The following is a 15,597-nucleotide window of genomic DNA, read 5'->3' on the forward strand; positions in this document are numbered from 1 at the left end:
TATCTTAGCCTCTAGTTTTTTTTTACTGACCTGAAACCTGCAGGCTGCTCTGACTTGCTCCAGAGAGGGCTCACATAGCCTGATTACTTGGCTGTGGTGAGTTGATTAACAATCCTTCCCCAGACCAACCCCATGCCTTTGATATTTTTGAAATAAAGTAGTTACAGTCCAAGAAGGCCAGAGTAAGACAGATTTGATAATATCAGGAGGACGGGCTAGGCAGACATGCTGATGTAAGAAATCTGTGAGAAAGGCTGAAGTTGTTTGTCTTTTTCTCATTTATACTATGTATTTAATTCAATAGGTGAAAGCAGTTTGTTTTTTCAAAGCCTGGTATGTAATTGTTTCTTAAAAGGCTTACTTACATAGCTTCTAGGACAAGATAAGAAATTGAAAGCTTCCTGTAGATTTTCATTTCAATATTTAATCAGGATAAAATGCCAGTTTTAGAAAATCTTATGCTTTCGTTCATGAACTACATAAAAGTTTTAAAGAAAAACATCTGAAGTCAGTGATATTTCCATGAAGTCTTCATCCTCCTCCAACCTTCTTTTCCTGCAGTCTTCTCCATCTCTGTACATTTCAGTGCTTCTGTTTAGAGCAGCATCGCTTGTTCTGTGCACAGCTCCAGGGATTGCCGTTCTAGTAAAACACAGTGTAAATAAACCCCTGAAGTACAACATGGCTGCCCTGATGAAAAGTTCTATTCTCTTTTTCCTGCTACTAAGACCAAAAAGCTTGGTAGCATCCTTGACTTCTCTCGTTTTCTCACTCTCATTAAATCTATGCCATACCTTGACAGCAGTACCTTCATGATTTATCCAGAATCCACTTCCCCCACCTATCTCTTACGTAGACAAGGAGGATACCCTGCAAACTAGTTTCTCCGTGTGATCCTTTTTAAATGTAAAAGGATGTCTTTCTGCTCCAGACCCTTTAGAACTTCCTCATACCACTGAGAATAAAATCCAAAGTCATTACCGTGGTTTACAAGGACTTGTGCACTCCTTACCACTCCCCTAATCTCACCTCCTGTGGCACTCTTATAGTTACTCTTTCTGCTCCAACCATACTGATAAACTTTTTAATCCCTAAAATACATCAAAAGTAGTTCAGCCAAGGTATTTGTATGTTCTGGCCCCTCCACATAGATCTGTTTCTCAACTATCCACATGGCTGATTCTCCTACTTTTTCTAAGCTTCCGCAGAAAATCCATTTTATCAGAGAGACCTTCTGTGACCACACTCTCTGCAAGAGGCCCCCATCCCTCTTTACCCTGTTTTAGTTTTCTCCTTAGCACTTACCATCGTCCATCATACTCTGTGTTCACCTCTTGTAGGGTCTGTGTCCACCCACTGTCTGACAGCAGGGACTTTGTTCTCTGTGGAAATTTCAGTGCATCCAATAATATGTTCAGTTCATGTTTGATGAGTGAGTGAATGAATTCTTTCTATCTATCTTATGAAACAATATGGAGAGTGTATCTGCCTTTTGGGGAAAATACTTTATGTGTAGTAGATATTATTCTCAGAAATGTACTTTCTATTTTATATGTCCATATTATATTAAGACACATATTATAGATATTTATGGTAGTATCAGATGGTTTGTCAGACACGGTCCTCAGAAGTTATTGTCCCATGAATATATAAATTAAGGAAGCTGGCAGCAAGTTAAAATGTAACCATTGGTTGCCAATGAGGATTTCTACCTACTTCCGTTCTTTTTATATATAGGTAGAATTTTTTGGTGCAATTTCTTGCTCCATGGGAGAAAGATGTGGTAGTCTGCTTCCATAAAGATTTACAAATTTGGAAACTCTGTGGGGCAGTTCTACTCTGTCCTGTAGGGTCCCTATGAGTTGGGATCAACTCGATGGCAATGGGTTTGGTTTTTGTGGGGTTAATGTTCGTTGGGATCATTGTTGACAATTTAATTGTTGAAGTTCTATTTCATTCAATAAATTAAATCTGAAGATAGAAAGCGTCTTTAAAGGTCATCTACAACCGTCCTTCTAGAGAGTTGGACAATCTGTGATGGGATTATTTATAGTCATAGAAAACTCTATACCCTGAAACAACCTATTTTGGCTTTGGAGAGATTTTCCTTAGGTTAAATGAGCCTGGGTTTATGTAACTTATACACATTGGCTTATTCTTTGGAATCCAGGGAATAAAGAATAAACTAGAAAGTAAAAGAAAGATAGAAGAGTAAAAAAAAAAAAAAGAGGGAGGGTACGAAAAATGAAATTCTTCTATAGAACGTTCCAGAACTTTACCTAGTAATAGAGAGATAGTCCCAGAGACCAAGGAGAAGGGACGTTACGTCATTTTATGTAAATACGCAGAGAAATTTGAATTGGCTATTAGATTTTTAAGAGAATGCAGCAGTTAGTATTGGTATATAACGAATCACTCTAAATTGTAGTGGTTTAAAACAACTCCATTTATTATTTCTCACAAGATACCTGTGTGTCAGCTTGGTGATTCTACTGATCTGGGTCAGATCTACTGATATTGGCTGGACTCACTCATGTGTTTGCTTTCAGTTGCTGGATTGTATGGGGGCTGGCTGGTCAAGGACAGCCTCCATTGGAAAGATTGCACTTCTCCATGGCCAACAGAATATGTTCTCATGGCAGTGGTAGGGGTCCAAGAAAGGAGATGGAAACATTCAAGCAGTGTTTCCAACCTCATTTTGCTTCAAGTTTGCTATTGTCAAGTTTTGCCATATTGCTGAGCCCAGTGTCCGAGTGGGAGAGGACTACAAAGATAAAGGACAAAGGATATGGATACAAGAAGCCATTGATTGGAGCATCAATGCAATCCACCCAAAACTGTAAAAAAAACAATTGGAGGTGAAGGCTTGACTTAGAGACAAAATATAAAGGCAGGAAGTAAAAGGAGGGAAAACAAAAACAAAATGAAAGATGGCCACGTAAGGCAAGAGAGAAAATGTAGAGTAGATAAATTGAAGAGAGGGGAGAGTTGCTGGAAGGTCTACAGGAACCAAGTCATCTGATCTGGAAAACAAGCTCTGGCATAAAAATATAATACTCACGACAACAAAATAGATTACTTCAACTGAGAGCAATATAAATTCATGTTCTGATTCGGATATGGGAAAGGAAGAAATACAATAAATTACCACAGAGTAGTTCATAAAATATTTCACAGCTTGCAGAGGAAAACTGCAGTCTTACATGTTGGAGAATGAATGCAAGTGGCAAATTCTACTAAAAAAGCTTTCATATTTCCTCCTAAGCAGGTGTCTGTTTATATAATTTGAATTGGGATTTTTTTTTTCCTATGTTTTTTCTATCCTTTTGGCTTTTCTTGTTTAACTGTAAGTCTATCTTACATGTAATTACATTCATATTAGCACTCCTCAACATGGAGTGTAAAACTGGGTAATAAAATAATGCTTATTAAGAAAAGTGATGATAGATAGACAGACGGATAGATAGCAAATTACTGGTTGCTGTCAAGTCAGCTCCGACTCATGGCAACCCCCTATATGTCAGAGTAGAACTGTGCTCCATAGGGTTTTCAGTGAGTGATTTTTCAGAAGTAGACACCAGGCCTTTCTTCCGTGACATCTCTGGGTGGACCTGAACTTCCAGCCTTTTGGTTAGTAGCCAAGTACATAAACCGTTTGCATCAGCCAAGGTGTGTGTGTCTCTATTTTACATACATGCATATATATATATATATCTCCCCGCACATCTGTCAGTTTGTCGTACTGTGGTGGTTTGCATGTTGCTGTGAATCTGGAAACTATGCCGCCGATATTTCAAAGACCAGCAGCATCACCCATGGTGGACATGTTTCAGCGGAGCTTCCAAACTAAGACTAGGAATAAGGACCTGGCTGTCTACTTCTGGAAAAATTGGCCAGTGAAAACCCTATGAATTGTAGTTGGAACATTGTCTGATATAGCCCTGGAAGATGAGCCTCTCAGGTTGGAAGGCACTCAAAATTCGACTGAGAAAGAGCTGTCTTCTCAAAGTAGAGTCAACCTTAACAACGTGAATGGCATAAAGTTTTCAGAACCTTCATTTGCTGAGGCAGCATAACTCAAAATGAGAAAAAACAGCTGCCAGTATCTATTAATAATCGGAACATAGAATTATAAAGTAGGAATCTGGGAAAACAGGAAGTAATCAAAAATGAAATGGAATGCAAAAAGATTGATATCCTAGGTATTAGTAAGCTGAAATAGACTGGTACTGGCTATTTTGAATCAGACAATCATATGGTCTACTATGGAGAAATGACAAATTGAAGAGAAATGGCATCACATTCATCGTCAAAAAGAACATTTCAAGATCTGTCCTGAAGTACAGTGCTGTCAGTTGTACGATAATATCCATATACCCATAAGGAAGACCAGTTAATATGACTATTATTCAGATTTACAAACCAACCACTAATACAAAAGGTGAGGAAATTGAAGATTTTCACCAACTTCTACAGCTTGAAATTAATCAAACATACAATCAGGATGCATTGGTAATTACTGGTGATTGGAATGCAACGTTAGAAATAAAAAGAAGGATCTGTGTTTGGAAAATACAGACTTGGTGACAGAAACAACACAGGAGACAGCATGAGAGAATTTTGCAAGACCAACGACTTCATCATCACAAATACCTTTTCTCAACAACAGAAACAGCATTTATACACATGGACCTCACCCGGATGGAATACAAAGGAATCAAATCGACTACGCTGTGGAAACTATGGAAAAGCTCAATAGCATCAATCAGAACAAGGCCAGGAATCGACTGCAGAACAGACCATCAATTGCTCCTAGGCAAGTTTAAGTTGAAGCTGAAGAAAATTAGAGCAAATCCATGAGAACCAAAGTACGACTTTGGGTATATCCCACCTGAATTTAGAGACAGTCTCAGGAATAGTTTTGATGCATTGAGCACAAATGACCAAAGACCAGATGAGTTTTGGAATAACATGAAATACATCATACATGAAGAAAAGCAAAAGGTCATTAAACAGATATTAAGAAAGAAAAGACCAAAATGGATGTCAGAAGAGACTCTGAAATTTGCTCTTGAACATCAAGTAGCTGAAGCAAACAAAAGAAATGATGAAGTAAAAGAGCCAAACAGAAGCTTTCAAAGGGCGGCTTGAAAAGACAAAGTATTACAATGAAATGTGCAACATTCTGGAAGTTAGAAAACCAAAGGGGGAGAACACACTTGGCATTTCTCAAGCTGAAAAGAACTGAAAAAAAATTCAAGCCTCGAGTTGCAGTATTGAGGAATTCTAGGAGGAAAATACTGAACGACACGGGAAGCATCAAAAGACTATGGAAGGAATACACAGAGTCACTGTACCAAAAAGAATTGGTTGATATTCAGCCATTTCAGGAGATAGCCTATGATCAATAAACAATGGTACTGAAGGAAGAAGTCTAAGCTGCACTGAAGGTGTTGGCAAAAAACAAGATTCCAGAAAATGATGGAATGCTGTCCTAGTTATCCAGTGCTGCTATAACAGAAACACTGCAAATGGATGGTTTTAACAAATGGAATTTTATTCTCTCACAGTCTAGGAGGCTAGAAGCCCAAATTCAGGGCACCAGCTCCAAGGGAAGGCTTTCTGTCTCTGTTGGCCCTGGGGGAAGGCTCTTGTCATCAATCTTTCCCTGTTCAGGGAGCTTCTCAGCAAAGGGACCCTGGGTCCAAAGGGCACGCTGTGCTCCCAGTACTTCTTTCTTGGTGGTATGAGATCAAAAAATATTGATTTAAAACAAAACCTAATCTTGTAGATTGAGTCCTGCCTTATTAACAAAAAAAAAAAAAACTGCCTCTAAATCTGCCTCATTAAGATCATAGAGGTAGAATTTACAACACATAGGAAAATCACATCAGATGACAAAATGCTAGACAATCACACAATACTAGAAATCATGGCCTAGCCAAGTTGACATATTTTGGGGGGACACAATTCAGTCCACAACAAATACCAACTGAAATGGTTCAACAAACGGATGCAGTGCTGGAGGTTCTTATTCATCTATGCCAAGAAATTTGGAAGATAGCTCCTGGCCAGCCGACTGGAAGAGATCTGTATTTGTGCCCATTCCAAAGAAAGGTGATCCAACAGAATGCGAAAATTATTGAACAATATCATTAATATCACACACAAGTAAAATTTTGCTGAGGATCGTTCAAAAGCAATTGCAGCTATTCATCCACAGGGAACTGGCTGAAGTTCAAACCTGATTCAAAACTGGTCATGGAATAAGGAATATCATTGCTGATGTGGATAAATCTTGGCTAAAAGCAGAAAATACCAGGAAGATGCTTACCTGTGTTTTATTGACCATGAAAAGGGATTTGACTGTGTGGATCATAACAAATTATGGATATCCTTGCAAAGAATGGGAATTTCAGAACACATAATTGTGCTTATGCAGAACCTGTACATAGACCATGAGGCAGCCGTTGGAACAGAACAAGGGGATACTGCATGATTTAAAGTCAGGAAAGGTGTGCATCAGGGTTGTATCCTTTCGCCATAATTATTCAGTCTGTATGCTGAGCAAATAACCTGAGAAGCTGGACAATATGAAAAAGAACACAACATTAGGATTAGAGGAAGATTTGTAAACAGCCTGCGATGTGCAGATGACACAACCTTGCTTTCTGAAAACAAAAAGGACTTGAAGCATTTACTGATGAAGATCAAAGACTACAGCCCTGTGTGGCTTAGACCTCAACATAAAGAAAACAAAAATCCTCACAACTGGACCATTAAGCAACATCAATAAATGGAGAAAACATTGAAGTTGTCAAGGATTTCATTTTACTTGGATCCACAATTAATGCCCATGGAAGCTACAGTCAAGCAATCAAATGACCTCTTTAAAGTGTTAAAAAGCAAAGATATCACTTTGGGGACTAAGGTACTCCTGAGCCAAGCCATGATATTTTCAATGACTTCATATACATGGGAAAGCTGCACAATGAATAAGGAAGACAGAAGAATTGACACCTTTAAATTGCAGTGTTGGTGAAAAATATTGAATATATCATTCACTGGCAGAAGAACCAACAAGTTTTTCTTGGAAGAAGTACAGCCAGAATGCTTTTCAGAACCAAAGGTGGTAAGACTTTGTCTCATGTACTCTGGACTTGTTATCAGGAGGGACCACTCCCTGGAGAAGGACATCATGATTGGTAAAGTAGAGGCTCAGTGAAAAAGAGGAAGACCCTCAATGAGATGAATTGCCACAGTGGCTGCAACGATGGTCTCTAGCATAACAAGGATCATGAGGATGGTGCAGGACAGGGCAGTGTTTCGTTCTGTTGTGCATAGGGTCACTATGAGTCAGAACCGACTGGACTGCAACATGTTAACAGAACCTTAGATGACCCATAATAAATCATAAATTTTCCTTGTGACTTGCAACCAGAATGATGAAGCTTGACACCCATTAACAATTTCCAAATTCAACAGTATACTAACCAATAATGATATTGTTAAATATATATTCAGCAGTGCGTTCTCCTAGGATTTGTACCTGTAAGACCACCTAAGAACAAAGATTTTAGAATAACTCTAAAAAGATAAATCTTTAATGGTGTCTTTTAGGAAAACAAATAGGGAAGCATTTCTATTTCTGAAATTAAAGCCCATATCAAATGTATGTATGGTGTGTCTGTATAGGTGGTCTACCAACTGTCTGTCCGTTTATTGTACTGCGACGGCACTGGGTTTTTTACTTGCATGTTCCTATGATATTGGAAGCTATGCCACCAGTATTTCAAATACCAGCAGGGTCATCCACTGTGGGCAAGTTTCGGTGAAGCTTTCAGACTAAGACTAGAAAGAAAGGACTGGAGATCTACTTCTGAAAATTAGCACTGAGATCCTAATGGATTACAACAGAATACTGTCCAATGTAGTTCTGGAAAATGAGCCCAAACACGTCAGTGATCATGAAGATGGCACAGGACTCGACAACGTTTTGTTCTGTTTGGTCACTATGAGTTACAGCGAGCTCAACAGCATCTAACAACAACACGCGTTGTTTTTGTTAGGGGCTGTCAAGTCGGTTCCGACTCGTAACAACCCTATGTAACATACAGGTGGTAAATTTTCAACATACAGCATCAGTTAGGGGATCTTTCTGAGAATCTGTTATTTTCAACTTCAAGAAATCATCCTGAGGACCAGGAACTCCCTTGACACTTTAATCCCTCAAATTTCACTAAACTGTTATTGTTTTTAGATATTCTGTTTATATTCTCTAATATTTCTCTCCCCTTCTCTAGTATTTCAAACCCATCCCCTGGTTTTATCCACTAAACAAGGGGCTCAAACTCTCCCCCCTGAATGAAATTCAAATCTAACACACAACTGTCTGCTTCTTCTTTTCCAGATTCCTGTCTTGGTCACACAGATAAGTTCCACCAATCATCCAGTCAAAGTGGGGCTGTCTGATGCATTTGTCGTTGTCCACAGGATCCAGCAAATTCCCAGTATGTAGAAGAAGGGTATTCGCAAAGTGTGAGCCTTCTGTGGGGGTAAATTTAAAGGGATTAATCTTGGGCAGATACAACTCTTTGAACTAAAGAATCCCTTAGCTAATTGCTGCTTGTTAATTATATTGTTTGGTTTATAACTCCCATTGTGGTTTGCTATCTCACTGTTACTCTTGAACTGATAATTTAGGTAAAGAAAAATTTAATAGCCAAGCCAAGAGTGTGTGATTTTGTATTCTTCGGGGTAGCCTGCTTGATTGCACAGATATATTTCTTCATAAAAGCATATGACTGTCGGATTATTTGACTCACAGGCATATGACTTTTCATGTGTGTTTGCTTTTTTATTTTCAATAAATTTCTTAGCAAATTAGCAGCTTTGTACCATTTTGTATTTAACAAGCTTGCATGAAACTGGGAGTCTAAAAGGAAGGTGAAAGAAAAAGTATTAATTTAGGCAAAATAAAAATTTTGGGAGAACTATACCTACCAGAAAAGATATGTTTATCCTTTATTTAAATTATTTTATCCTACCTAATTTTTTACTGTAGTTTACTTTTATAAAAGAAAAACATGTCGCTTCAAGCAGCCATTCATATTAGAAAATCAAAATGTTACTGGTCTTTTGTAGTAGTTCTGATCATGTAAATAGCCTTGGTATGAAAACTACTGTTTTGAACTTCTTCAAAAACAGTCGTCAGGAAGGCTTGAGTTTGTTATTATGGGGTGTATTTGTCCATTTGGTTCCCAAATGTGCTCATTTCCAGCAAGGGTTGATAAAAAAATACATTGCAGGATTAGATCATTTCTTTCCCTTTATCGGCTCTTTTTCTTCTTTTATTCCTTTATAATGTTAGATTTAATTTATCATATGCAGTTTGGTCGTGATGTGAGCTAATTCTCTTTAATTATGTCATCTTTCAAATATAAAAAGTAAATGGAGTGGAAATTATTTAGACTTTTCAGATCAATTGAATGGCTGGAAATGTTATAGGGGTTATCCTGCAACTATTTTTTAGAATGAAGTACGTATCTGGCAGTCGCCTTCAGGAATAACGTGTATCTTCCATGGGGCTTCTCCTTGTTAGCTGAAAATTTGCGGGAGATAATATTTGAGGGAACAGTTACATCAAGGCAGATTTTCCGGAAACTGAATTCCCTGTGAACAAAGCAAGGATATATTAGTATGTGTCGGCAACATAGAGGCATCCTGACGGAACTCTTGAAGAGGCTGAGCCCTGGCACAGCCAAAATGGGCTTCTTTTTGAGGAGGACGTTCTCACATTCTTCTGTTCAGAGGTGTTAAATCAAGCATGACTTAAGTCAATTATTGCAAATGTAAAAGGAAACACGAGTTTTAGTTTATTTGTTAGTTCTTTTCATCGCTGGAAGAATTTTATTTGCAGCTTCCTCAGAAGGCATCTTGGTCCACATTGGTGTTCTGATACATTATTATTTAGTGAAAAGACCTACCAAAGTACAAATGAAATTTTTTTTCCGAGTGTATTTTAATACAAGGAGCCCTGGTGGTGCTGTGTTGTTAAAGCATTCGGCTGCCATCTGAAAGGTCAGCAGTTCAAACCCACCAGCCTCTCCGCAGGAGAAAGATGTGGCAGTCTGCTTCCATAAAGATTTACAGCCTTGGAAACCCTACAGGGCCATTATACTCTGTCCTATAGGGTGTCTATGAGTCAGAATCAATTTGACTTTGACAGCAACATCATCTTGGTCCACATTGCTGTTCTGATATATCATTGTTTAGAGAAAAGACCTACTAAAGTACAAATTTTTTTTGCAAATGTATTTTAATATACAAGTATTTTGTCAGTATGTTCCCAATGATAAAATTATACTTAGACTCCAGAGTCCCAGAATGCAATTGTGCATCCCTATTTATGCTGTAGGAGTCCCTGAGTGATGTGAACAGTTAAGCATTTGACTACTAACCGAAAGGTTGGTGGTTTGAACCTACCCAGAGGTGCCTTAGAAGAAAGACTTGGCAATCTGCTTCCCAGAGTTCCCCTATGGAGCACATTCTACTCTATACTCAGGGGAGTCACCATGAGTCAGAATCGACTGGACAGCAACAGGCTTATTTATACTGTAAAATGTTATCTGTTATGTTGTTGGGGGGAAAAAAAATCCTTCCCAAATATAAATTTCATCAAGTAAATGAGCAAAATTTACATAAATTTTGAGAATAGATTATGTCTAAATTTTAAGACTCAGCATTCATCTAAAAAATTACTCAAACCTAGAGCTCAGAGAAAAGCTCCCCTCAGGCACGGTGCGTGCTAGAATGGTAGTGACATTCCTTCTTGGCTTCACTGTGCGTTCCTGAGAAAATTAGCCAAGAAGGAGTGGAAGTTCTGAGCCTCTAATCCGCCTGTATCTGCCTTTAGATGGGACCATATTTCAGCAGGAATTTTGGAATTGATATTCTCTACTTTAAAAATCTTTTTTGAGAACTGAAATTTCAAATCTCCCTAGAAATCTGTTCCCACATTTATAAAGTGTCTCTATCTCTGTCACATGAGCTTCTGTTTAAGAGGAAAAATATAGTTGCATTGCATTCTTAGCTAAAAAAAAAAGATTAAGATAACCAAAGATGAACATAATACAATTTATATGAATATGATTTTTTTCTGAAATAAATATGATTTTAGAGGTTTGTTGGATGATTCTTATTTGTGCAGTCATAATTTACATAAATAAGTCCTTTTCAGAATTCTGTTTCCATATTTTACAACCCTCATTAATATGAGAGCTGTACTTGTAGGGAATTAAATCCTTCATCGCTGTGACCCTTTTTTTCGCCTCCTGAATGAATTTAAGGAACAACTGATCATTATGCTAAGTAATGGGCCATTTCATTTCTTCCATATTTCAAAGTACATGAAATGGGACCCTGTTCTCAAGAGATCAATTTTCGGTTCTTTTATTCATTTTGGTTACATGGGTTATAGAACCTATATCCTTGGCTCAATCTAGCTGTGGCAACCTGGGGATCTGAGCTGCGACCTGGAGAATAATTTTTTTCCCAGTGGGACCACCATTGCTATACCATTCTTATCAGATTTGTTGAAGGTTTGATAAAGTATTTGAGGAGCCCTGTTGGCTTAGTGGTTAAGAGCTTGGCTACTAACCAAATCTACCAGCTGCTCCTCGGAAATCCTATGGGGCAGCTCTACTCTGTCCTGTAGGGTCGCTATGAGTCAGAATTGACTTGATGACAACAGGTTTGGTTTTTTTTTTTAGGCAAGTTTAACGTACTTATTATGAGAAATCTCCCTACCACTTCCCCGTATCAACAATGAAAAAAAAGGGTTTTTTTAGTTCTAATTTTTTATTATTTACCACCCACTGCCTTTGAGTCGATTCCAACTCATAGCGACCCTATAGGACAGAGTAGAACTGCCCAATAGAGTTTCCAAGGAGCGCCTGGTGGACTCAAACTGCTGACCTCTTGGCTAGCAGCTATAGCACTTAACCACTACACCACCAGGGTTTCCTTTTAGTCCTTACAGTCTTCCAAATAATAAAGGAAATGATTTTGATGTAACTTTCACTTGTATTTAATTAAGGTAGTCTTTATCTTTCACATGACATAAGGTGATCTGATAGTTTAAAATATCAAAGGGAATTCAGGTGTTAATTAGTAAATTGATAAATAGTTCTGAGGTTACAAGAGAAATTCCTTTCTCCTTAAAAAACACCAAAAAAAAGTCTAGAGTGAAGTTAACCCTTATATAGGTAAAAAAAAAAAAGATAAAAATTTCTTAACAGTCCAGAAAGTATAAGGGATATTAGAGCGCTAATACTAGTCTTTGACACAGTGGCTGTAACAGTGGGCTCAAGCATAACAACAATTGTGAGGATGGCACAAGCCTGGGCAGTGTTTTTTTTTTTTTCTGTCGTATGTAGGGTCACTCTGTGTTGGAACCGACTTGAGGGAACCTAACAACAACAACAATAGTGGTCATGAGCCCATGAGCATTTTACGTAATCTCTGTAACTTTCTTTGTACGTAAAGTGAGCATCATGGTACTTAAAATGCGCTGTGTAAGGCCCTCAGTGCCTGGCACAAAGTAAGCACTTTACTTACTTAGACCTCTTGTTTTATTCATTGTCATCATCATTACTTGAAAAGACAGTGATAATGACTGAGATGTCCACGCCCAGCCCAGGTACCCATCAGAGTGCAGCCACAGGGGATTTCCTCTAAGAATCACCCTAACACTGACCCTCTGGAACCCTCATTCTCTCTGCTGTGACACCGTGTGCTTTATGATGTCTCTTCATCAAGCTTTTTGTCTGTGTCTGTCTGTCTATGTGTACTTACGTCTCTGCATCACTTCTTATTTTTCGTAAAACTTTAGAAACAGAAAGGAATACAGAAATCAAGTAATGCAATCTTCACAGTTACACGTGTGGGAAAAGAAAACACAGTTGTACATACAGTGACTTTAGTTTTTTGTTACAAAAACATGAGTGAAAAATATATTGTTATTGTTGTTGGGTGCCATGCAGTCAATTCCAACTCATTTCTACCCCATGTGGCAGTGTAGAACTGTCCCATGGAGTTTTCTTGGCCATCGTCTTCATGGAAGCAGATTACCAGGTCGTTCTCCTGTAGAGCCACTGGGTGGGTTTGAACCACCAACCTTTCATTGCAACACCAACTTGTGATTATAAACCCTGATTCATGGTGACCCCATATGTGCCTGAGTACAACTGTGCTCTGTAGGGTTTTCAATTCAGGGTGGGGTTTTGGGAAATAGATCACCAGGTCTTTCTTCTGAGGCACTCTGGGTGGACTAGAATCTTCAACCTTTTAGTTTGCACCACCCAGGAACTCTGTGACTATAAACAGTGCATTTTAATTCAGAACATATAGCCCAAAGAGGAAAACTTAAATTACCTGTAAATCCACTACAGAGAGAGAGCAATAAATGCTTTTATGTATTTCTCTTTTGTTTTTAGTATGTACACACACACAGAGACACTAAGAAAATTGACATTGTGCTGTACGTATTTTTGCCATGTGTTTTTCCTATAACATATGTAACATATTTTTCTATGCTGTTAAGTACCCATCTAAAACATGGTCATAAATGGTGTGCCAAATCCCTTTGTTTTATATTTTACATAGTCATATAGGTGGCTTCTCGTGTTAATTATCAGTAACATGGTGCTGAACAACCATTTTTTAAAATGTTTATGCATACCTCTGCTGATTCTCAAAAAATGAATATGTAGAAGTTGAATGTTAATGACCTTTTGTATGATTTGACAAATTGCCTTCCATAAAGGTTGGACCAATTTACTCTCCCACCAGTGCTGCATTAAATATCCTGTTTCCCCAAATGCTCTCAGACACTATTATCATTTTTTTAAACTTTGTAAATTTGATAAGCAGAACATGGTATTTCATTGTTGTTCTAATTATCTTTCAGTTACCAGAGAGTTTGAACATTGTCATATATTCATAGGTCATTTGTAATTTCCATAATTTCTTGTTAAATAGTTCTGTTAAATAATTCTCAGCATCGGCTTACGTCCCTCCAAGTCCTTTTACACAGTGTGCAGAAATTTCTCTGCATAAATATGCCATTCTCACTAGTACCGTTTGTACTTGTTTGTTTCTCTCTCCTCCAATGTAACAGTTTGAATTTCAGCCTTATCTCTAGGGTGCTGACCTTCCCCATCACGGCTCACCACTTCTCTACCCTCAGAGCTTAATGAACATAACATTTCCACCAAGAAACTCATGCAGATGTGGTTTTTTTGATTGGAAAATTTACGGCTGTGTCATTTTAGTAACATATAAGTTACTCTGGCATACACCTGCAGAATTCTAGCACTAGGAACCTACCTGGAAAGCAGCTGACCTAACTGGAAATGGGTCCACTACAAGTTACGATAATGACTCTTTATGAATCTCTTAGAATATTCCACTTTTTTCTTCTCACCAGCAGAACATTATCTGGTGCTTTCTTAATGTCAGGCCCTTTTTCACCAGCATCTGCTGTTTTAAACATTTTAACGTTGTGCTACAATGTGCCTGTGCTTTGTTGGTTATTTGTCACAGCTCAATAGTAAATGTTAGTACTTTCACAAATACAAATGACAATTAATTTGAACAGCAAATATATTTAAAAAGTACTTAGAAGTGCAGTGACATTTTATATATTTTACCGTACATGGTCTCAAAATTATGCTTACGCACTGGATAAAATCACCTTAAAAATCAAAAGTAAATTGAGATTTATGAGTACGCAAAATATCTTACACTTTAATTCTCAAAAAGATGATGGCATAGACCAGGACTGTCCAATAGAACTTTCTGCACTGGTAGAAATGTTCTAAATCTGAGCAATCTAGTATGGTAGTCCCTAGCCACATGTGGTCTCTGTGTGCGTGGAATGTGACTAGTGAGATTGAGGAATTGAATTTTTAATTTGATTTAATTAATTAATTTAGGTTTAAAGAACCACCTGTAACTAGTGACTACTTTATGGGGCAATACTAGAATAGACCATATGTAACCCATATAACCCATTGCAGTTGAGTCAATTCTGGGCCATAGCAACTGTATAGTACAGAGTAGAAGGGCCCCATAGGGTTTCCAAGGAGCGCCTGGTGGATTCGAACTGCCGATCTTTTGGTTAGCAGCCAAACTGTTAACCACTGCACCACCAGGCCATATACACATATTTAAATAAAATATTAAATTCCAAGTAGAATATTCACATAAATAATTTTTTTTATTTGCCTTTAAAAGGCCTTGAATTTTATAGATTTGAGCAAATAATAAAATTTCTCATTTCTGTCTGCTTTTCCCCCAGAGAAAACAACTTTTAATTTTTAGCTGGTGGCAGGACACATTTGTTATACTTACTTAGCAACTATAACAGAAAACATTTTGTCAAACTATAAAAAAACAAATAATCTTAGGAAAACCTTGAGGATTTTTTTTTCTTTGATAATATTTTATATGATTCTCTCAAGTTCTTTCAGCAGAGAAACTGAGCATCATCACTTGTTGTTTTCAGAGTTATCTGGGTTTTTTAATTACCTTAAA

At 37.7% G+C, this 15,597-nt stretch overlaps 1 protein-coding gene across 1 annotated transcript in view; it reads left to right on the plus strand.

Annotated features, from left to right (window-relative positions):
• The window catches only part of PLXDC2 (plexin domain containing 2), a 540,324-nt gene that overhangs the window by 377,522 nt on the left and 147,205 nt on the right, over positions 1-15,597 (plus strand). The window contains exon 7 of the mRNA XM_064284902.1: positions 8,411-8,510. Coding sequence (XP_064140972.1) covers positions 8,411-8,510 — 100 coding nt within the window. The remainder of the gene's footprint in view (positions 1-8,410; positions 8,511-15,597) is intronic.

This window comes from Loxodonta africana, chromosome 4, assembly GCF_030014295.1.
Source record: "Loxodonta africana isolate mLoxAfr1 chromosome 4, mLoxAfr1.hap2, whole genome shotgun sequence".
NCBI lineage: Eukaryota > Metazoa > Chordata > Mammalia > Proboscidea > Elephantidae > Loxodonta > Loxodonta africana.